This window comes from Misgurnus anguillicaudatus, chromosome 23 (assembly GCF_027580225.2).
Source record: "Misgurnus anguillicaudatus chromosome 23, ASM2758022v2, whole genome shotgun sequence".
Classification (NCBI taxonomy): domain Eukaryota; kingdom Metazoa; phylum Chordata; class Actinopteri; order Cypriniformes; family Cobitidae; genus Misgurnus; species Misgurnus anguillicaudatus.
Window position 1 is genome coordinate 15,364,000 of NC_073359.2, and position 24,772 is coordinate 15,388,771.

At 40.6% G+C, this 24,772-nt stretch overlaps 1 protein-coding gene across 12 annotated transcripts; it reads left to right on the top strand.

The window, feature by feature from the left end:
- Positions 1 to 8,587: 8,587 nt before the first annotated feature.
- On the top strand, positions 8,588 to 23,876 carry LOC129453324 (uncharacterized). 12 transcript variants are annotated; one of them, XM_073861489.1, is made up of 9 exons: positions 8,588 to 18,726; positions 18,977 to 19,086; positions 19,188 to 19,299; positions 19,399 to 21,228; positions 21,330 to 21,444; positions 21,544 to 21,659; positions 21,759 to 21,880; positions 21,982 to 22,087; positions 22,187 to 22,390. In XM_073861489.1, the coding sequence occupies exon 1, from the start codon at positions 11,788 to 11,790 to the stop codon at positions 16,648 to 16,650; it is 4,863 nt and encodes a 1,620-aa protein (XP_073717590.1). In that variant the 5' UTR covers positions 8,588 to 11,787; the 3' UTR covers positions 16,651 to 18,726; positions 18,977 to 19,086; positions 19,188 to 19,299; positions 19,399 to 21,228; positions 21,330 to 21,444; positions 21,544 to 21,659; positions 21,759 to 21,880; positions 21,982 to 22,087; positions 22,187 to 22,390. The 12 variants fall into 12 exon arrangements, with proteins under 12 accessions (XP_073717590.1, XP_073717591.1, XP_073717589.1 ...); XM_073861490.1 differs by lacking the exons at positions 21,982 to 22,087; positions 22,187 to 22,390 and adding exons at positions 22,405 to 22,499; positions 22,580 to 23,876 and having other exon boundaries at positions 8,588 to 19,086; XM_073861488.1 differs by having other exon boundaries at positions 8,588 to 19,086.
- Positions 23,877 to 24,772: the final 896 nt, after the last annotated feature.

Sequence of the window (24,772 nt, forward strand, 5' to 3'; positions counted from 1 at the left end):
ACCGTATTTAACCATGGAGTGATATGACTCTTCCTCGTTTACATAAACAAAGTGATAGCGATTGGTTAGATACGACCTTAACCAGGCTAGCGCCTGACCACTGATACCAACATAGTTTTCTAGTCTATTGAGAGAATTTAGAACATCCATAAATGCACGTCCTAGTGCATCTTTTGGGTTATCCACATGAATATTAAAATCACCAACGATAAGAGCTTTATCTACAGTGACTACAAGCTCAGACAGGAAATCTGCTATTTCTTTAAGGAAATCTGCATGGTGGCCCGGAGGTCTATAGATTGTAGCTAAGGCAAAAGAGAGCTGTTTGTGGTTACGATCGGTTATTTCCATATTTAACAACATTAGTTCAAATGATTTAAATTTTACTTCAGATTTTTGGTTTACTTTAAAAATTTTGTTGTATATTGTAGCTACACCACCCCCTCTCCCCTTTAATCGAGGTTCGTGTTTATAATAATAGTCTTGTGGGGTGGATTCGTTTAAACTAATGTAGTCGTCTGCTTTAAGCCAGGTTTCTGTTAAACAGAGTGCATCTAAGTTTTGGTCTGTAACTATTTCATTGAAAATAGGTTCTTTATTGGTAAGCGATCTAATGTTAAGAAGGCCGAATTTTAACATTCGAGGTTCATCTGGTAATGTATTGTTTTCTAATTTTATATTAATCAGGTTTGTACCAGATTTGGCAAGCGGTGCTCTGTATTTATTTGTTCGGGGAACAGATACAGTTGAAATGTGTTGATATTCTGGTAAGATTGAGTCGAAGTGCTGGGATATAAGTGATCTTGACATATCACGGCAGCTAACAGACGGACGGTTAAGCCGATCCGTCTGTTTCCTGACTTGTACCCTGGATAGTCAGACAGTATTAGAAGTAAGACTATTGGTCAGATTTATAGAGAGAATCGCCCTTCCTTCCTGAGACGGATGGAGGCCATCTCTCTTTAGCAGGTCAGGTCTCCCCCGAAAATGCTTCCAATTGTCTATAAACCCTATGTTATGCTGAGGGCACCATTTTGACATCCAGTCGTGAAGAGACAATAATCTACTGTAAGTTTCATCCCCCCGGTAGGCGGGGAGGGGACCAGAGCATATTACATTGTCTGACATTGTTTTAGCAATTTCACATATCTCTTTAATATTATCTTTGGTGATCTCCGACTGGCGGAGTCTGGTGTCATTCGTGCCGGCGTGAATAACAATTTTAGAAAACTTACGCTTAGCATTAGCCAGCACTTTAAGTTTTGATCTAATGTCTGAAGACCTGGCTCCCGGTATACAATCGACTATGGTGGCTGGTGCCTCAATGTTCGCGTTCCTAAGTATCGAATCTCCAATGACCAAGGCACTTTTAACAGACGTCTCAGTCTGTGAATTGCATAGAATATCGAACCTGTTTGAAATTACTAGGGGGTCTTGGGTGGGCACCGGAAACGACTTTGCCGCCTGACAGTCACCCAGTTACTCGGCCCCCTTGATTATTGATTATGATTATTCTGTTTCATACTTTTGTTTCATGTGACTTTTATTTTGACATCATGCTATCGGTAGGAGGGGTTAATATCTTCACTCACACTCTTACGCTCGTGCTCTACCTTGTTCAATAGAGAGCACGTGAAGTCATGTTACAAGACGATGCATGTTTAGAGCCAGAGCTCGTAAAAATATTGCTGTAACTTTCAACTAAAGATGTTTTTTGAAGTGTTATATCTCAGTGCTTGATTCGTTTGGCAGAAGTAATTTAAGAATAATTTGTGAAGTTTCTAGCTAGCTCTCCAATGTTTAAGTTAAGTTAATGGCTAGCTCTCCAATCTCTAATTTAAGTTAATGGCGGCAGCTTTCCCTGGATTACCACTTTTAGCACCCTTTGATATGCGGAGCAAGGTATGTGGTTCATGTGTTATTTTTATGTTAATTAATTTCATGTTGTTGTTATGTTCATGTGATGATAACGATACCCATTTCATATAATGGCTGTTACCTGCTATGCTGTAATTAATGTGATGCATTTGTAAAGGGATTATTTGATATCTGGCTAAATTGCCTTTGTTATTTCCCTTTTTAAGTTTTCACGGTGTTGGTGCTATGCACATTCATCTCAATTAAAGTACACCCGTCTGGAAACACTCCCAAGCCTGTTTATTCCAAGTTGAAGGGCTGCTACAGTGAAAACTCGTCGCTCGATGTGGAGTGAAACTCAACTCAACTCAACTCGATGTTAGAAGGACTGCCATCTGCTATTCTGTGTACAATCAGAGTGAGAGTCAGAGTGAGCGTCGTGCATCAGAGCTCCGTCGAGTTTATCATCCAAATCCTATTTTCTGACTACCTTGTTCCTATTTATATAATATAACATATTCGTTTATCTCAAGAATACTTTACCGTGACGACTATTGAGCAGTACTCCCACGTGAAACGATTTATCACTGCTAAACACCCAGTGTTAGCATATAGCCCGCTAGAATCAACAAACAGGTGCCGGTTTTAGTTACCATTTTGCCGATCTAATGGCGGACTCATCCACTGTATGCTATTCAGACCTGTCCTCACCTGAGCGGGAAGCTGTGGAGCAGTTGATACCCGGTTATCGCAGATCCTACGCGAAGTACAGCGCCCAGTTCACCCAGGCTCCAGACGTCCACAAGCGACCGAGGCGTGCAAAAAGCGAACACCCTACACGGTGCAGCTTCACGGACCGCACTCGAGGGAATGGAGACGCCATCGCCCAGAATGAAAGCGATCGGGAAGCCGTGGTGGAGCCGCTGCCCGGCCGTCGCAGATTCAGCTTGCCTCACATCACACTGGCTACAGACGTCCGCAGGCGATCGGGGCGTGCTGCGAGTGAGCTTCCCTCGCGATGTAGCTTCACGGACCGCGTCCAGGTGACCGAAGACGCCATCACCCAATATGAAAGCGGTAAGACTCCGCTTGTTATTGTAACTTGCATTACTTGCCACATGTACAGTTTAGCTTCTTCCATCAGCACAGAGGGGTTTACTTGTGCTAAGTGTATTGAAGTAGTAAGGCTGACGGAGAAGATTGCAGAACTAGAAGCGCGCATCCAAACGCTAGTTGATGACAGCAATACCGCTAATGCTACAAACGCTAATACCGTTAATGCTACAAACGCTAATACCGTTAATGCTACAAACGCTAATACCGCTAATGCTACAAATGCTAATACCGCTAATGCTACAAACACTGTTTCGGGTGCGCCTAGTGTTAAATGTAACACACATAGCTCGGTTCCATCATCTGAGTCAAGGGGGCCGACTAACTGGGTGACTGTCAGGCGGCAAAGTCGTTTCCGGTGCCCACCCAAGACCCCCCTGGTAATTTCAAACAGGTTCGAAATTCTAAACAACACACCGACTGAGACGTCTGTTAAAAGTGCCTTGGTCATTGGAGATTCGATACTTAGGAACTCAAACATTGAGGCACCAGCCACCATAGTCGATTGTATACCGGGAGCCAGGTCTTCAGACATTAGATCAAAACTTAAAGTGCTGGCTAATGCTAAGCGTAAGTTTTCTAAAATTGTTATTCACGCCGGCACGAATGACACCAGACTCCGCCAGTCGGAGATCACCAAAAATAATATTAAAGAGATATGTGAAATTGCTAAAACAATGTCAGACAATGTAATATGCTCTGGTCCCCTCCACGCCTACCGGGGGGATGAAATTTACAGTAGATTATTGTCTCTTCACGACTGGATGTCAAAATGGTGCCCTCAGCATAACGTAGGGTTTATAGACAATTGGAAGCATTTTCGGGGGAGACCTGACCTGCTAAAGAGAGATGGCCTCCATCCATCTCAGGAAGGAAGGGCGATTCTCTCTATAAATCTGACCAATAGTCTTACTTCGAATACAGTCTGACTATCCAGGGTACAAGTCAGACAACAGACGGATCGGCTTAACCGTCCATCTGTTAGCTGCCGTGATATGTCAAGATCACTTATATCCCAGCACTTCGAGTCAATCTTACCAGAATATCAACACATTTCAACTGTATCTGTTCCCCGAACAAATAAATACAGAGCACCGCTTGCCACATCTGGTACAAATCTGATTAATTAAAATTAGACAACAATACTTTAACAGATGAACCTCGAATGTTAAAATTCGGCCTTCTTAACATTAGATCGCTTACCAATAAAGAACCTATTGTCAATGAAATAGTTACAGACCAAAACTTAGATGCACTCTGTTTAACAGAAACCTGGCTTAAAGCAGACGACTACATTAGTTTAAACGAATCCACCCCACAAGACTATTATTATAAACACGAACCTCGATTAAAGGGGAGAGGGGGTGGTGTAGCTACAATATACAACAAAATTTTTAAAGTAAACCAAAAATCTGAAGTAAAATTTAAATCATTCGAACTAATGTTGTTAAATATGGAAATAACCGATCGTAACCACAAACAGCTCTCTTTTGCCTTAGCTACAATCTATAGACCTCCGGGCCACCATGCAGATTTCCTTAAAGAAATAGCCGATTTCCTGTCTGAGCTTGTAGTCACTGTAGATAAAGCTCTTATCGTTGGTGATTTTAATATTCATGTGGATAACCCAAAAGATGCACTAGGACGTGCATTTATGGATGTTCTAAATTCTCTCAATATTAGACAAAACGTGACAGGGCCAACGCATACTCGTAAGCACACATTAGACTTAATTCTGTCACTCGGGCTCAATATTAATGACATCAAAATATCACCTCAGAGTGATGCAGTTTCTGACCATTACCTTGTGTCATACACTGTACTTCTAGATAGGATCACTCAATCCACAACATGCTACAGATTAGCCAGAACAATAATTTCCACCACTAAAGATAGATTTATTAGCACTCTTCCAGACCTGTCCCAAATTAAACATGTAGCAGATAACTGTGACGATCTAGATATTGTAATAGAAAACCTAAACAATGTCTGTTCTAACACACTGGATGCCGTTGCTCCCATTCGAAAAAAGAGAATCATAGAAAAACCGCCAGCTCCATGGTATGATCATCACACCGCAGCACTCAAAAAGGCAACTAGGAAAATGGAAAGAAATTATAGAAGCACAAAGTTAGAGGTATGGCGTGCAGCATGGAAAGAGAGTGTTAAACAATACAGACAGGCTATTAAAACCGCCAGATCTACCTATCTTAGCAAGCTTATAAATGAGAATCATAATAACCCTCGTTTCCTCTTCAGCACGGTTGCAAAACTGACTAGAAATAAAGAACAAACAGAAACCAATAGTAAACTTCAACACAATAGTAACGACTTCATGAACTTCTTTTCTAACAAAATTACGGCTATAAGGGAAAACATCGTAGCTACCCAGGCAGCCACCACTCAACCCGTTAGTTCACTTAACACTAGACTACCATACGAACATCTTGATTCATTTAAACCTACTACAATAGATGAGCTCTCTAGACTAGTTACATCATCCAAATCATCATCCTGTATATTAGACCCCGTTCCCACAAAACTGCTTAAAGAGGTATTCCCTGTAGTGTCAACCCCGGTTCTAAATATCTTTAACTCATCGCTAGAAATAGGATACGTTCCAACAGCTTTCAAACTAGCAGTTATTAAACCGCTGATTAAAAAACCGCAGCTTGATCAGGGAGAGCTTAACTCATTCACCGCCATTGACGAGTTATCTCGTCATTTATGAGTTCATATTTAACTAATAAGTATGCCTTTCTGGACGAATTTCAAAGTGAAAGTGTAATACCGCTTTTATCCACCAGATGGCACCAAAACGAATTTATCAAAAACGGAAGTTAAAAAATATAACGTTTTATTTTAACGCTCTTTATGTTTGATAGTCATTCTGAGTCTGATCTCTAACATAAATTTCTTTACAAAAACGCAATTTTTTTAAGCTTTTTGCTCAAAATGTTGTATTTTTGAAGAGAAATATCCATATTTCAGTGGTTAAATTAAGTAGAAAAAGTAAATATATAATGAAACGTTTTTTCCCCATTTTGGTTGTGTGTTTGTTTGTTTATTGCTTGTTTGAAAGCAGAGGGTGTGTTCTTTAATTTGATATAATTTGTATGTTTATATATTTATAGAAAATAATTTTTCCTGCAAGGAATTTTGTGAAAATTTTGTTAAAATCACAAAAATGCAGGTGGGCAACTTTTCTCAAAAAGGCTGGCGGTGAATGAGTTAATAACTTTAGACCAATCTCAAATCTCCCTTTTCTTTCGAAAATATTAGAAAAGGTAGTGGCAAGCCAGTTACGCACATTCTTGACAAATAATAGTACATATGAAAAGTTCCAATCAGGATTCAGGCCCCACCATAGCACAGAGACAGCGTTGCTTAGAGTTACAAATGACCTCCTATTAACATCCGATCGTGGTGAAATCTCAATTCTTATATTATTAGACCTTAGTGCAGCCTTTGACACAATAGATCATACAATCTTACTCAATAGACTAGAAAACTATGTTGGTATCAGTGGTCAGGCGCTAGCCTGGTTTAGGTCGTATCTAACCAATCGCTATCACTTTGTTTATGTAAACGAGGAAGAGTCATATCACTCCCTGGTTAAATACGGTGTACCGCAGGGATCGGTTTTAGGTCCTATCCTGTTCTCGTTATACATGTTACCTCTAGGAGACATTATCAGGAAACATAACATAAGTTTTCACTGCTATGCGGATGATACCCAGCTTTACATCTCCTCACATCCCAGCGAAACACACACGTTTTCTAAGCTAACAGACTGCCTTAGCGATGTTAGTGACTGGATGGCACATAACGTTCTTAAGCTGAACTCCAATAAGACAGAGATACTTATTATTGAACCGAATCGCTACAAACATAATATGTCAGATTACAAGTTGCACATAGATGGCTGCACTGTGGTGCCATCTTCCACGGTTAGGAACTTAGGTGTGATGTTCGACAGCAACTTATCCTTCGATAGTCATATCGCCAACGTCTGCCGCACAGCATTCTTCCATCTTAGAAATATCTCGAAAATACGCCATATACTGTCTACATCTGACGCAGAGAAGCTTATCCATGCTTTTATGACCTCTAGAATAGACTATTGTAACTCGCTACTCGGGGGATGCCATGCAAATCAAGTAAACAAGCTTCAGCTAGTTCAAAACGCTTCCGCAAGGGTACTTACTCGATCTAAAAAGTATGACCACATAAGCCCAATTCTGGCATCTTTACACTGGCTACCAGTTAAATATCGCATACAATTTAAAATATCACTAATCACTAGGGCTGTCAATAGATTAAAATATTTAATCGCAGTTAATCGCATGATTTCATGAGTTAACTCGCGATTAATCGCAAATTAATCGCACATTTTTATCTATTCTAAATGTACCTAAATGTAACACTTTTTAAGATTTTAATGTTCTAATCAGCATGAATTTGGATAATATATATGCTATATGCAAATGTATGTCTACAACAGCCTGTTTACATTTTCAACAGAACCATCAGCCATAGTTTTATAAATGTTTTTGCCTTTAGAAGACCTTGTTCTTTCTCCATTTCTGTTTGCTGCTGCATCATTTGTGACCTGTGCTGGCAAATTGAGTTGGGATGAGCAAATTTTCTAAAATGTGTCATTTATATTTTAACATTCTCTATTAAAAAACTTCAAAACAATTGGACCAATTGTTGGAATCTGACAAAGCATGACAGAACTATACAGTACCTGTTAATGCAGAGCAAAAACAATATCAATATACATATATGTTTTTCTTTTCTTGTTTAATTTTGACATTGAGACAGACCACTTTAAGACTGTAGGATAATGCAAGGGTTTAATATAATGATGACACAACAGATACTTTTCCTTAACAGTTAACCAAACATTCACTTCAGATATAACAGATTATAGGTCATACCTGCGTGAATTCTTGTCAAAACAGATATTTTTAAACCTGTAATTTTGTGTTAGATGTCTATATATATCGAGCCCAGTCTCCTGAAGATGCGTATAAATAGCACGAAGTGTCACGCACTCACGCGTTTGTGTGCATGCGCTTCAGACGTCTGCGTCTGACATCGCTTTTGAGCCTTGTCACTCTTAATAACTCTTTTAACATCAATCAGATCCCGAACTTTATCTCTCTTAATAATTATTTTAACATCAAGAAAGTCCTGCGGTCTATTTTCTATAATTTCTTAATGCTTTTTAAAACGAAACTAAAAAGTGAAAGAAGACGCATCTTTGTTAATATGGATTTGGGACGGTACACCTCACAGAAAACGTGCAGATAAAGAAAACTGCACGTGCAGAAAACGTGCATTTTAGATGTTTAATTACCATTTAGAGCATTGGATTCGCTAGACGAGAGCTTAATGTTCTTATTTTTATGAAAAGCTCCGACTCATCTAGACAGCGCCAGTCACTTGCTGCGTCTCAATTCATCCAGCTGTGGGTCAAACAGAAATTACGTGTTGCCTTAATCGCGCGTTAATAAAATTAGTGCCGTTAAAATGAATTTGCGTTAACGCGTTATTAACGCGTTTATTTTGACAGCCCTACTAATCACCTATAAAGCTTTAAATGGCCTAGCACCATCATATCTTAGAGAATTACTATCAGAATACAATCCATCACGCACACTACGGTCGCAAAATTCTGGTCTCTTGATTATCCCCAGACTATCAAAAGTGTCTAAAAGTGGAAGGTCATTTTCCTACTTAGCCCCTAAGCTCTGGAATGATTTACCAACCGATGTCCGAGAATAAGACACAGTCGATAATTTTAAATCTAGACTTAAAACTTTTCTCTTCAACAAAGCATTCGCATAATTTGTCTAGTAAAAGTACTTAACTCGAAATAGTTATCTGTACGGAACAAAGCACTCGCGGTCATAACACAGATCAACCAAATAAATAAATAAAAATCTTATCTTAACCTATAGTCGGATTGCGATTTTGGAACTTTCGTGTTCTTGTGAATAGTATGCCATACAAACCCGTTTGCCACTGAACCTGCATTAACGACGACAGTGGGGCCTCCAGCCTTAGTCAAACGGGTTGGCACGTATGGTTGGGTTGTGATTTTGGCGCTTTCTTTGTATTGCAAATAGTATGCCATACAGACCCGTTTGCCACTGAACCTGCATTAACGACGACAGTGGGGCTTTTGGCCTTAGTCAAACGGGTTGGCACGTATGGTTGGGTTGTGATTTTGGCGCTTTCTTTGTCTTGCGAATAGTATGCCATACAGACCTGTTTGCCACTGAACCTGCATTAACGACGACAATGGGGCTTCCGGCCTTAGTCAAACGGGTTGGCACGTATGGTCGGGTTGCGATTTTGGCGCTTTCTTGTGTCTTGTGAATAGTATGCCATACAGACCCGTTTGCCACTGAACCTGCATTAACGACGACAGTGGGGCCTCCAGCCTTAGTCAAACGGGTTGACACGTATGGTCAGGTTGCGATGTTGGCGTTTTTTCGTGATCTTGTAAATAGTATGCAATATAGACCCGTTTGCCACTGAACCTGCATTAACGACGACAGTGGGGTTACAGGCCTTAGTCAAACGGGTCGACAGGTTTCATTTTCTCTTAAAAATCGGAAGGTGACCCTAGTTACCATATATACTGTCGCAGTGGGCCCCCAATTTGCAAAATCCTCAACTGTGGATAATATAATTATGCCGCAATAGTTAGTCTGTCTGAAACTAAGCTGATTCAACCACATCACTGTGTGACACATGTGAACGGCCCCTACGCTAATATGATTTTGTTTTTCTCTCCCTGTCTCGTCCCTGGGTCCCATTGACCCTGAGGACAATGGGACAAACAGACCCAGTTCCGGTGGATGTGGAAGTCGGCACACCTCTGATCTACTGGTCATCCTTCAATGTGATGCCCAGCTGATGCCTGACCAACGACCACCGGCAGGACCCGCTTAATATCCGCTTAATATCCGCTTAATCTCTGCTTAATCTCCGCTTAATCTCCGCTTTAACTCCTTATCCGTTAATATGTGTGTATATACATGTATATCTCCCAAGGGTTTTTCCCTCCTAGGACTTTTATTTTTATTTTCCTCGGCTAAACAACCCGGAGTTTTGTTTTTTTTCTCCTAGGGGGTTTTTTACCCCGGGGAGGTAGCCTGCTTGGGCTTAACTTAGCTTCTTCTTCTCGACGTTACATTAGTAATATGCTCGCTCATAATGTCGCGTCATAGCCGCAGCAAATTTGACTGCTTATGCTATTGTGTATTATGTTATGCTATCTGTCGTTTTTCTGTGCTTTTACTGCTTCTATTAATGTAAAGCTGCTTTGAAACAATTGAGTATTGTGAAAAGCGCTATATAAATAAAATTGAATTGAATTGAATTGAATTGTACAAGACTGCCACCTGCTGTTCAAACACCCTCATTTCAACTCAGGCAAGATCGGTCTATTGCGGTTATGCTGATTGTTGCATAAAGTCACGGGACTCTTTGATTGCAAACACTGAACTTAAGTCACCTTTATAAACAATATACTGTACATGTTTGATGCTCTAAATTAATCATACATCTGAAAGGTGAATTTAAAGATACAGAAGGGTGATAAAAAATATATAAATATTGAACAAATTGAACCTGTTAATGTAAATTCATTCACGGGTAAATCTGTATTATAGCATTCATTGCTAAGCTGTTTGTGTGTTAGCCTACATTTTATTGACAATAATTGAGTTATTAACTATATTTCAGTAATTAAACTATAGTTTAGTAGTTCAATATAACCAAACAGCAACACAACTTCAAAATGTCACTTAATGGAGAAGAAGTAGCTGGCACACATAACCCACTCACAAAAACAGATAACCCACAGCCAGTCAGGTCTAGTTCCCGTGAAAGAACATTTACAGAAAAGGGATACGAGATGCACAAACAGGAAGCAATTAAACACAAGAAAGAATTCATGAGAGCTTATGGCTACTGGAAAGAGGTGGCAGGAAAGGTTAGGACCGCACTAAAATCATTCTGTTCTCAAGATGATCTAAATAAATTCAGAGAAGAAATCCAAAGTCGACACAGTGCAGTAAGTGAATGTTATGAGCCTATTCAACGCAACCACAATGCTACCCCAGACATTGTCCCAAAAAAGGATGCTTGTATAGCATTCACTGCAGAGATCAGCGAAATAATAAGGCAACGGCTAGAAACTGTAGATGAGGCTTTCAATCCTGAACTTGAGAAACTACGAGTGAGGATGGCACTTAAGAAGGATGAGTATGGATCTATCTTCGGACACACAAAGACAGATACTGTACTTTCTCTATCAGAAAATTCCCTCCACTCACAGGGCTCAAGCAAACATGTAGATACAGGAGCAGAACTCGCAGCTCAACAAGAAAGGATTAAAGCAGTATATCAAATACAAGCTCAAGAAGTTGTTCTTAGCAAGTTAGAAGAAGAGAAGCAGCTAGTTCTTAAAAGGTTAGAAGAAGAAAGGCAAGTAGCTCTTAAAAGGATAGAGGCAAATATGCGTCAGGAAAAGAAAAGACTACAGCAAATTCAAGCAGAGTCAGAAGTAAGAATAGCGGAGGCGAGAGTAAACGCATACGAGAGCCTTGAACATGACTCCAACTCAATCCAAGGGCCAACGCATACCAGCCTCCACAAGCATGCGCCAATGCGCTAGCATCTCCTGAGAAAGACAGCCTTACCCAAGCTCTCATTAACTCACTCAGTATTAATCGCCTGCCTGCTCCTGAGCCACCAAAGTTTTCTGGCGAAGCCCTAAAGTATGTAGACTGGAAGATGTCCTTCATGGCCCTCATAGACCACCAGCCTCTCCCAGCTCATGAAAAAATGTTCTACTTAAAAACCTATCTGAGCGGAGAAGCACGTAAAGCTGTAGAGGGATTCTTCTATAGAAACACTGAAGAAGCATATCAGGGAGCCTTAAAGGTCCTAGAAGAAAGGTACGGAAACCACTTCATTGTGCAAAGGGCTTTTAGAGACAAGCTCATGAAATGGCCCAAGATTGGTACCAGTGATCCCGCTGCACTTCGAGAGTTTGCTGACTTCCTGCAAGGATGCGTTGAAGCGATGCCTCATGTGAAGGGATTGGCCATCTTAGACGACTGTGAAGAGAACCACAAGTTGCTGAAGAAATTACCTGACTGGATCACACGCAGATGGAGCAGAGTCATCACGGAAAGGTTGGACGAATCCGGGGATTACCCAAGCTTTTCCTGTTTCACAAGGTTCATCCAGAAGGAGGCTCGGATAGCCTGTAACCCTGTCGCCTCTCCACTTCTGATCAAGAACACAGATGACAGGCAGTCCAAAAGAGCTAGAGCACTTCACACAAACATTAAAAGAAACAATCCCACGGAAAGGGTTGAGAAAGTGTTCAATACCAAGTCAAGACCACCTTGTCCTATCTGCCAAGATGAGATGCACGGCGTCGTGAAGTGCCCTACCTTTGCAGCAAAGTCTCTAGAAGACAAGAAAGCCAGCATATGGGAAAACAATTTGTGCTACGGATGTTTGAGAAAGGGACATAACAGTAAGGATTGCAAAACACGACACACTTGTGTCACCTGCGGCAGACGTCACCCCACCTGTCTACACGAAGAGAGAGAGAACCGATCTGTGGAATCAAAAGAGAGACAGTCCACTTTCACAGACAAAGGCACTAGTCAGGAGGAGATCAAAGTGACGTCCCACGCAGTGACGCAGCGCGTCTTCGCCACCTCAAGCATCGTCCCTGTTTTCATGTCATCTGCAAATGAACCAGAGAAAGAAGTTGTAACGTATGCTCTTCTAGACACGCAGAGTGACTCGACATTTGTATTGGAAGACTTACTTGAAAATCTGAACGTGGAGACTAAACCAGTACAGCTCAAACTAAGCACCATGACATCTGTTGACACACCCATAGCCAGCAAAAGTGTCTACGGTCTACGAGTACGAGGACTACAGTCTGAAAAACAGATTCAGCTACGCCAAGCCTACACTCGTGGCTTCATCCCGGTTGACAAGTCCTACATTCCAACTTCCAAAACAGCGCTGCTCTGGCCTCACTTAAAGTCAAACAAACTTCCGCTGCTGCAGGACTGTGAGGTGGGACTGTTAATTGGAAGTGATTGCCCGTTGGTGTTAGCCCCCCAGGAAGTCATCACAGGAGGCGAAAATGATCCATTCGCCCAGAGAACGGAACTTGGCTGGAGTATAGTAGGCTCATCCAATCCACATCTGGATCGCCAGGGAAACCAGAGATTCGTCCATCGAGTGACAGTGAAGGAAATACCTGCGCCATCAACCAACGACGTGCTAAAGGTCTTGGAATTAGTCTTCAATGAAAGGAAGTATGCAGACAAAGACAAGTATGTGTCTCAAGACGACGTTCGCTTCATTCAGCTTCTGGGTGACAACATAGTTCAAAGGAAAGATGGACACTATGAAATGCCCCTTCCCTTCAAGAGCACAGAGCCTCCTCTTCTACCAGACAACAAGAAGCTGGCAACAATTCGACTGCAGCACTTGAAGAAAAGATTGAAAAATAACGAGCGGTATAAAGAACAGTACAAGTCCTTCATAAAGCATATGATAAAGAAAGGTGATGCAGAGCCAGCCTCTCCTGCGACAGGACAGCAAACTACATGGTACATACCACACCATGGGGTGTTCCACCCCAAGAAGCCAGAGAAGCTAAGGGTCGTCTTTGACTGTTCAGCGAAGTTACGTGGCGTCTCACTAAATGATACGTTGCTAACAGGTCCTGATCTGATCAACTCTCTCCTTGGAGTGCTTTGTCGTTTTAGGAAAGAGGCTGTAGCCATCATATGTGACATCGAGAAAATGTTCCACCAGTTTTACGTTTCTCCTGAACTGCGAAACTACTTACGGTTTCTCTGGTGGGAAGATGGAGACCTCGAAGCAGAGCCTCAAGAGTATCAAATGGCTGTCCACCTATTCGGCGCCACTTCGTCACCTGGATGTGCCAACTTTGGTTTGAAGTACTTGGCACGTCAACACAAGGAAGAGTATCCTTTAGCATCAGCCTTTGTTGAAAGGAACTTCTACGTCGATGATGGGCTTATCATCGTCCCCTCCGTAGAAGAAGCAAAGGAGTTGATTGCTGAAGCACGAGAGTTGTGCAAGAGAGGAGGTTTGCATCTACACAAGTTCAACTCAAATGAAAAAGCAGTTCTGGACTCTGTGGACCCAACTGAGAGAGCAGTCACATCTGAACCCCTCAATCTGGACCTAAATGCAGCTCCAACAGAACGTGCTCTTGGTATTCAGTGGTCCCTTGAACAAGACACCTTCAGCTTTAATGTAAATCCTCAGACCAGGCCCTCCACACGTCGCGGCATTCTATCCATCATTGCCTCCTTGTACGATCCAGTCGGATTCGTGGCTCCATTTATCTTAACTGGAAAGTGCATCCTCCAGGAGTTGTGCCGTCGAGGCATTGGCTGGGATGACCCACTTCCCGAAGACTTAAGTCCACGGTGGAAGAGATGGAAGAATAACCTACAACTGCTGAAGGAAGTCTCAATACCGAGATGTTACCAACCACAAGGCTTCTGTAAAATTGTCACAAGGGAACTCCATCACTTCTCGGATGCCAGCAATATAGGATATGGCTCGTGTTCCTATCTGAGAAGCAAGAATGAAGATGGTGAAGTTTACTGCAGCCTTGTGATGGCAAAGGATAGAGTTGCGCCAACAAAACTCACAAGCATTCCAAGATTGGAACTTTCAGCAGCAGTGGTTGCTGCAAGATCAAGTGTCATGCTGAGAAACGAGCTTGAAATGCCGATCCAAGCAGAATTTTTCTTGACTGACTCCCAAGTTGTCCTGGCTTATATCAATAATGAAGCAAGAAGGTTTCATGTCTTCGTTGCCAATCGTGTGCAAATGATCAGGGAACACACCAGCCCCAGCCAGTGGCACTACATAGACACAACAGAAAACCCTGCTGACCATGCGTCGAGAGGTCTAAATGCAGCAGACATCTCCTCATCAAACTGGCTATCAGGTCCCAAGTTCCTGTGGGAACAAGAAATACATCCAGAGTCTTACCTAACTCCTGAGTTGCTCCTCGGTGATCCTGAGGTCAGGTCAATGCAGGTGTTCACAACTAAACTTGAACCTTCAAAGTCAGACCTTCTTACACGTCTAGATCGATTCTCCTCCTGGTCAAAACTCTTGAAAGTCATTGCAAGAATCAAGAGGCTGAATTCAAAGCAAACTCATCTTGGCAAACTTGTGAGTGTGGAAGAACGCGAGAGAGCTGCCGAATCAATAGTGAAGCTTGCACAAGAAGAAGCATTCTCCCAAGAGATGAAGATACTTCAAAAGGGAAAAGGTCTTCAAAACTCCAGCCCTCTGTTTCGCTTGGATCCCATCTTAGAAAGAGGAGCACTTCGTGTCGGTGGGAGACTGGATCAGTCATCCTTAAGCCCAGAGGTCAGACACCCTTTGATTTTACCCAGAGGAGGACATATTACCAAGTTGATCTTGACCCACTGTCACGAGAGGATCTGTCACCAAGGACGGAATCAAACTCTAACAGAACTTCGAGCCAATGGGTTTTGGGTCATTGGGGGAAGTAAGTCGGTTGCTAAGCTAATACACAGATGTGTGAAGTGCAGAAGACTCAGACGGCCTGCAGAAGAGCAACGCATGGCAGAGTTGCCTAAGGAGCGTGTAGAAGTCTCTGCCCCCTTCACATACTGCGGTATCGACTGCTTCGGCCCATTCATCACCAAGAAAACCCGTAAAGAGCAAAAGCGCTACGGCTTAATCTTCACTTGCCTAGCTTCTCGATCCGTTCACATTGAGATGCTTGAGGACTTATCCACAGATGCATTTAGCAATGCTTTAAGATGCTTCATCAGTCTCAGAGGAGCCGTTCGGCAACTCCATTGCGATCAAGGAACAAATTTTGTAGGAGCTAAAAATGAGTTCAAAGAAGCATTGAAGCAATGTGACACCAGAACGATCGAGAGCTTCCTCGCAGAAAGGCAATGTGAGTTTATATTCAATGCTCCCTCAGCAAGTCATGCTGGCGGCGTCTGGGAGCACCAGATTCGGACTGTCCGTAATGTCTTAAATGCCACACTCTGTCAAAACTTAGGCAGACTTGATGACTCGTCCCTTCGAACCCTGTTCTATGAGGCAATGGCCATTGTGAACAGCCGTCCGTTAACTGTAAATGGAGTAAATGATCCTACCTCGCTCGAGCCATTAACTCCAAATCATCTCTTACTAATGAAGTCCAAAATTGCCCTTCCACCACCTGGAAAATTTGAAAAGGAGGATGTCTATGCAACTAAAAGGTGGCGAAGAGTCCAGTACTTCGTTGAACAGTTCTGGAGCCGGTGGAAGAGAGAGTATCTCATGAACATTTCCACTCGCCAAAAGTGGCATACGACTCGACGCAACCTTAAGGTAGATGACTTAGTCATTATAAAGGAAGACACCCCTAGAAATCAGTGGCGTTTGGGAAGAGTGGTTGAAACCACAAAGGAGAGTGATGGACTAGTGCGTCGCGTCAAGGTGTTAGTAGGAGAAAGATCATCAGCAAAACAAGATCGCCCTACCAAACCTTTGATTATAGAAAGGCCCATTCAGAAACTAGTCCTCCTCCTTGAGAGTGAGTGATCAGTCTAGTTGTCTACACCTTTAACCCCCCTTATGACATAGTTTACTCTCTTTAGTCATTAAGTAATACTTACTTGCACATATCTAGAAACACTGATACAGACATAGGACTCAAGTATGAGCCGTTCAGCCAGGTTGGTCCTTGTCTTCACTTTTCATAATGTGAGTGGTGGGAGTGTAAATGACCACTAGCAGTGTTTTATTATGATTATTCTGTTTCATACTTTTATTTCATGTGACTTTTATTTTGACATCATGCTATCGGTAGGAGGGGTTAATATCTTCACTCACACTCTTACGGTCGCGCTCTACCTTGTTCAATAGAGAGCACGTGAAGTCATGTTACAAGACGATGCATGTTTAGAGCCAGAGCTCGTAAAAATATTGCTGTAACTTTCAACTAAAGATGTTTTTTGAAGTGTTATATCTCAGAGCTTGATTCGTTTGGCAGAAGTAATTTAAGAATAATTTGAAGTTACTAGCTAGCTCTCCTATGTCTAAGTTAATTTAATGGCTAGCTCTCCAATGTCTAATTTAAGTTAATGGCGGCAACTTTCCCTGGATTACCACTTTTAGCACCCTTTGATATGCGGAGCGAGGTATGTGGGGGAGGTAGCTTGAGTGAAGGAATGTCCAGCTGGTGATGGCCGAGATAAGAGCAAAGCTTGAAGGAGAAAACACACAGACAAAGAAGTGCATGCTTTTGATATTAGTTCACTGGCAATCATTCATTTCCAGATTGTTACATGTAGAGGTGTTTGGATTTATAAAATTATATGTTGCTATGAACATTAATGTGTTAAAATATATAAATGATTATGCCTTTGTGCCCATGACTAATGTAGAAGATTGCCCTGTAATAAGACATTGCCATATAGGGATGAAACGCTTGAGGGTACAAAATGATCTGTGTGTGTGTGTGTGTGTGTGTGTGTGTGTGTGTGTGTGTGTGTGTGTGTGTGTGTGTGTGTGTGTGTGTGTGTGGGAGCCGGGGGGCTGTAAAAAAGCCCTGAAGGGAAAACACCCAGAACAGATGGTTTCAATAAACAAGTTGCTTGCTTTATAACTATGTTACATTTAGAGAACGTGAAAATTAGTATGTTTAATTAATGAATGCATTTAACCAATTTATGAACAATGGAGTATTGTTGTGTTGTTGAATAATGTTTTACATATTTACTGCCTACATTTCATGATGATTGCCAAAAGTGTTAAAGTTACAAAGATGTCCAGATAAGGACATAATGCCTTAGGGAACAGAATGGTCTGTGTATGTCTTTCTGTCTGTGTGGTATGCAACCCCCCACAGGTTACAAAGGTATGTGGAGATGGAGTCAGATGAATGAGAACAGCCCATTGGGGGAGGAGGAATTGTGAAGAAAGAACGACGATAAATACTCATGTTTTTTGTCCTGAGCTGGTAGTCCGTCGAATCCTGCTGTTAGGACGTGAGACGACCCAGCATGCTGTAAACTTTTTCATATCTGATCAATAAATATTCAATTTAGATATTTGTGTCTTACTCAAATTATGAACATGCTTTGGACGCCTAAAAGTCCAACAACCTCAAGGTACATGTATGTACCTTTTTGAGGGTCAAAAAGGTACATATTTGTTCCCAACCATTAAAAGGTACATATATGTACCATTTCTTTTAAAGAATAAGGTACAATGTTAAGAGACAGCCTCTGTCATTTTTTTTTCATTGTTGTTCTAGACAACTGCTGTAAATAACCATTGTAACCATTGTGTCAATTTTTGTTTCCTTTAGTTGGGCACATGGGTCTTGAAGTAGTTTTAGTTTTCTTCTGTTCATTGACAGTGTGTTTAATTTAAAATTTTAATTAAAAAAAAGTTAATTTCACTTAATAAAAACTTTGATAAGAAACTCAAAAACTGCAATTGATTAACCATAACTTAAACTGAATAAATACTGAATCTGAATCCCTCACACATCCACCTGAAGAAATGCGCTTTTATTTTGACACGCGCCCATCCCCCACTTCTCACGGTCGGAGTTGAGCTTCACAGAGCAGCGCAACAGGAGGACGACACGACAGACATGAAGAGCATTAGGTAAGCAAAGCACTGTAAACTCCTTCGTCGTCTTTAAAGCATCTTTAAACTTTAAAAACATGTTGCTTGTCGTGAATCTTGATTTTAATACTGATTCGGTTATGGTAATTTGTGTAAAGTTGTATACAACGCGACATTGACACAGCACTATTGCCTCAGACTCATTTTTATGAGCAGGTTAATGTGCATTAAGTACAGCACAGTTCTGTAAGTGGAAAAATAATTTTAATTTATGTGTGTTTTCTCACAGTTCAGCGCAAATGTTTCCCGCGCAAGTTTGAATCTCAGTCAGGGGGGAGATTGACTGACAGACGAACGTTACTCTACCAAACGGTTATTCACTTATAAAACCTTTTAAAGGTAACGTTACCACATTTATAAATGTATTTATTATGTTGTTTGAGTACACCACAGCTCGGTAAGTGAAAAATTAATTCATATTTATGTGTTTTCTCTCACAGTTTAGCGCAAATGTTTCCTGTGCAAGTTTGAATCTCTCTCAGTCAGGGGGGAGATTGACTGACTAACGTTACTCTCTACCAAATGGCTATTCACTTATAAAACCGTTTAAAGGTAACGTTACCAAATTTATTAATGTATTAATTATGTTGTTTGAGTACACCACAGCTCTGTAAGTGAAAAATTAATTCATATTTATGTGTTTTCTCACAGTTTAGCGCTAACGTTTCCAGCGCAAGTTTGAATCTCTCTCAAGCTAAGTTTCCATCCACTTGTCAATCGAATTATCTGAAGTTCGGTTAAAAAACTTATGCGAATAAAGCTGGTGAAAGTGTGTTTCCATCCAACGGCTTTAAAGCAAATAAAAACCTGTGCGTAATGACGTCACATGCTGGTTTGCGATCAAATTGGTATATCGAATTGATTTGAGACATTTGAAGGTGTTTCCATTCATTTTCGCACTGAATCGCACAATATTCAAGCAAACATTTGCGAACAAAGTTTTGCTAGACAAATTTGCGGCATTTCACAAGTTATAAGTGCTTATGTGCCAGCTGAGCTGATAGCGACATATCAAGCTATAATAATAAGAAAATTACGTTAACATCAAATTGCTATGATGATGCAGATGCATGTAAATGCCCAACGACAACGGAGGCATTAACGTGAAATGATAGGCCGGATCAATTCTTAACGTAAATGAGAACGAAAAAATATCTTTAGAGTTATTAATAAGCCAATAAAGCTACGAGGGTTCTTTGGCCGAGGATCCATCTCATCAAGGTCGAATTTGCTTTTATTTTCCCTCCGGCACCGTTGCGAGATAACTCTCTTTTTTGAAACACGTATCGCTGTTTGAGCGCCTCATTTACTCCGGAGGACGTCCCACGTCTTGTCATTACCATTGTTGGACATAAAAATAAATAATAATAAATAAATTATGGCATTTCTTAGATTTTTGCTATCTAAAATAGAGCTGTATTCGAACCCGAAAGTATATTTAGATTGACAGCTTTTTAAAAGCCCGAACCCGTTTACAGCCATACATTATTTAAATTTGCGCACGCAAACAGCTTTTATCAAGAATGAGTAATTTACACAGGTTTTAACATTATTTATTAATGACTAACTGGGCTACACGTCACTTGGAAGTTGAAACAAAGAAAAAAAATAAGTCATCTGTAACATCGTAACATCTCGTTCTAAATAGGCATATGCAATACATTATAGGCCAACATGCCAATAAAAACAATTATTTCTTAACGAATTAAATTAAGGTAATACATTCTGAATAAGATGGTTATTTGGGAATAACGAAATTAGGATAAAGGTTCTGTGGTATTTGCTTCGGCACTTTCTTTACATTAATGCCAACATTAGTCTATATCCTCTGTCTAAATTATGTATTTAAGACTAAGTAATATTTAGTTATAAATTAAAAAACCTTTACTCACCAAGATTAGGCATTTTTTTTTTGAGGAAATAATTAAATCCACTGTAAATGGCTTCAGCGTGGTACTGCGCTTACTGATAGGGCATTCAGCAGCATTGAACTTGACCGATCATTTACCGTGCAAAGGCGGAGCACGAGCCCGTGTAAAATGTTAGAAATGAAGCCCGAATCCGACCGAACCCATCGGGTTCGGGCAAAAATCTTCAGCTCTATAGCCGTTATTTTCTCTGCTAAATTAAATTTAAAATGAATCTCGTCTCGTCGTTTGTCCACTTACATCTGACTTTGTTGACACACGCCATTTGTGCCACCAGAGCGAAAATGACCTAAAACTTTTTCTTCTTGTTTTGTGTGTGGGTTGCAACCATAAAAGGACCTAAACCTTAATCGCAAATCATTATTTATTCGGCAAATAACGTTTCCATCAGCGTTTATCGCATAAGCTATATATCGATCAAGATAAAATCCGATGAGATCGAACGTATTTCTTTTGAGTCGATATTCATGAAATTCAATCAAATTTTACTGTTTCCATAACGCATTTTTCATTACTCTTCCAAACGGTTATTCACTTATAAAACCTTTTAAAGGTAACGTTACCAAATTTATTAATGTATTTATTATGTTGTTTGAGTACACCACAGCTCTGTAAGTGAAAAATTAATTCATATTTATGTGTTTTCTCTCACAGTTTAGCGCAAATGTTTCCTGTGCAAGTTTGAATCTCTCTCAGTCATGGGGGAGATTGACTGACAGACTACGTTACTCTCTACCAAACGGTTATTCACTTATAAAACCTTTTAAAGGTAACGTTACCACATTTATTAATGTATTTATTATGTTGTTTGAGTACACCACAGCTCTGTAAGTGAAAAATTAATTCATATTTATGTGTTCTCTCACAGTTTAGCGCAAATGTTTCCTGTGCAAGTTTGAATCTCTCTCAGTCAGGGGGGAGATTGACTGACAGACGAACGTTACTCTCTACCAAATGGCTATTCACTTATAAAACCTTTTAAAGGTAATGTTACCACATTTATTAATGTATTTATTATGTTGTTTGAGTCCACCACAGCTCTGTAAGTGAAAAATTAATTCATATTTATGTGTTTTCTCAAAGTTTAGCGCTAACGTTTCCAGCGCAAGTTTGAATCTCTCTCAGTCAGTCAGGGGGGAGATTGACTGACTGACTGACTACTCGCCACCAAACTGTCATTTACCCAGAAACCTTTTAAAGTTAAGGTTACCACATTTTTTAATGTATTTATTATGTTGTGTAAGTACACCACAGTTCTGTAAGTGGAAAATTAATTTATATTTATGTGTGTTTTTTCACAGTTTAGCACAAACGTTTCCTGCACAAGTTTGAATCTCTCTGTCAGGGGGTAGATTGACTGACTGACTGACTACTCGCCACCAAACAGTTATTTACCCAGAAACCTTTTAAAGGTAACGTAATAAATAAATTAATAAATTTGTTTATGTTGTTTGAGTACACCACAATTCTGTAAGTGGAAAAGTAATTCAGATTTATGTGTCTTCTCACAGTTTAGCACAAACGTTTCCTCGCAAGTTTGAATCTCTCTCAGTCAGGGGGGAAATTGCCTGACTGACTGACTACTCGCCACCAAACAGTCATTTACCCAGAAACCTTTTAAAGGAAACGTAACCACATTTATTAATGTATTTATTGTGTTATTTGAGTACCCCACAGTTCTGTAAGTGGAAAATTAATTCATATTCATGTGTTTTCTCTCACATTTTAGCACAAACGTTTCCTGCGCAAGTTTTGATCTTTACCATTCAGGAGACTGGCTGACTGGTCTCAACCAACCATCATTCACAAGCAAAAACTTTAAAGGTACCACTCTTATTTATGTTGTGAGTATACCACAGTTCTGTTAGTGGAACATTTATTCATATTTTTGTGTTTTTTCACAGATAAGTATGAAAGTGCCCAGAGCAGTTTTCGATGTTTACCATTAAGGAGGCTGACTGACTATCATCTACCACCCGTCATTAACACAACAAAAACTAAAGAAATATTACTCCATATGGACTAGGGGTGTCCATGGTTAACCGATTAACCGATTAACCGTTAAAAATTGTTTAACCGAGTAAAACATTTTGCTCGGTTAAATGGCATCAATGGCGTGCATTGAATTTAGTTGTTATACATTTTTGCACCACCAGAGACTGCCAAAGCGCTCCCAGACATTATAATGTCCACAAGTAATAGCAGTTTTCTAATATGAAGCGGGCAAAGAAAAGCACAGCGTGGGAGCACTTTAAAATCGAGAATGACAGGGCAAAATGCAAGTATTGCAATGCAGTGCTTATATACTTCATCTACAACCTAGGGGTGCTGCGGTGACAGAATTTTCCCACCGGTTAATGCATGCAGACGTGCGCATTTTACTTTCACTTTTGAATTACGCAATTGTTTAAATGCAGCGCTTGCGTAAGCTGCATTAAATCGCGTATGAATTTGCGTGCTTATGAATAAACAGCTGGTTTAATTAAGTCCAAGCAGTGCAACCGGCTACTCCTCCATAAAGCGCTGCTTAAATGATGGGTTTATTATTTTTCTTGATAAAAAATACAACAAAACTATCTTGCTTATATTAAACATCATATATGTGCATTATAACAAAAACGAGTAAGCACGCGGCTGCTATCGTCTGGTCATTCAGCTCGCCTCGCAAACTCTGACAGAAATAAATGAAATCTGACACCTGCTGCTTTGTGACGTGACGCGCGTTCAGCTCCGCTGTGAATTCATGCAGCAGACACATTCAGTTATAAGTGTTCGCTCTCTCTAACGAAGCTAAATGATTTAATTACAAGAAAATATCAAAACGACGGTGAAAGACGGTGGCGGGGTGGGCAAGTGATCTAACCGGTGAGAGGCTGAAGCACCGGCAATCACCGTTTCACCGACTATCGCGGCAAACCCAGCCAACACCCGGGCATCATAGAGAGGCGGCCGCGGAGCCTGCGAGTACCTTCGCCCAGCCTACCATCCCCGCGAATGCAAAAGTCAGTGACATACTTGGGGGGATGCTTCGCCGATTTGGCGTTCGGCTTTGTGTCTGTGGAGGCCCGGCAGTAGCCTATTGCTGGGTGGCCATGTTTCCCTCCCTCGTTTCCCCCTTGGAGGAGGGGTGTCTGCATTTTGGTTCTGCAGAAAAGTCCTCCGATGATGTAATATGACGATTTTTGCATCGTCGGAGGACTTTTTTGCACAACCAAAATGCAGATATCTCTCCTCTCGGGGGGAGGTGATGGGGGGAGGCATGGTCATTCAGTGGTGCTGCCGGGTTTCTGCAGGTGCAGGGCTGGGTGCTGGATCGGTGAAGTATCCCTTTAAGCTGCTCTGTCCTTACCACTGCGTTTTATTTCTATAAATTAATTTTGTTTTAAATGTGGTCCAACCAGTTATTAAAGGTGTTAAAAATTAATACCTACCCATTTCTCGTGTGTCTGTATCTCTGGGTTGCCTTGCGCATAATATGGTTAACCGAGTAATAACCGCTAAGGGTGTCGGTTAACGGTTAATTAAAAACTTGAAAACGTGCAGCCCTAATATGGACCTATTCATTTACTCATTATGCTGTGAGTACACCACAGTTTTATCAGTGAAAAAATGTATATTTGTGTGTTTTCTCACTGCTTGGCATGGACAGATGTGGCCCTGTTAAAAATGTTTAAATGTTGTTTGGTTTAAGGAACAGCACACTGATTTTGTTATAAAATATTCCTGTTTGGACAGTCTGTTAAAGTCATAAAGGAATGGTTGATATATTTCATAAGTAAAGTGTAAATGTAATATTAGTTTTTAATGTTGTGAATTTGGACTGAACAACACACTTCTGTTTTATATCTAAACCTTTTGTAAAATAAATGATTGTTCAATAAACTCACTGTGTATTTTATCTTTTTCTGTTATAATTTTTTATACTAATGTTTAAAATGTACCTTTACTCTAAACAATTGGCTAAATCAACACAAATATATTCAGTCATATGCACTTATAATTTAAATTTTACAGTACTTGAAATATATGTATAAGTTTTAAAACCATAGACAATGAGTGGACCCTGTCAAAGCCAATTTTGTACCCTTTTTGAAGGG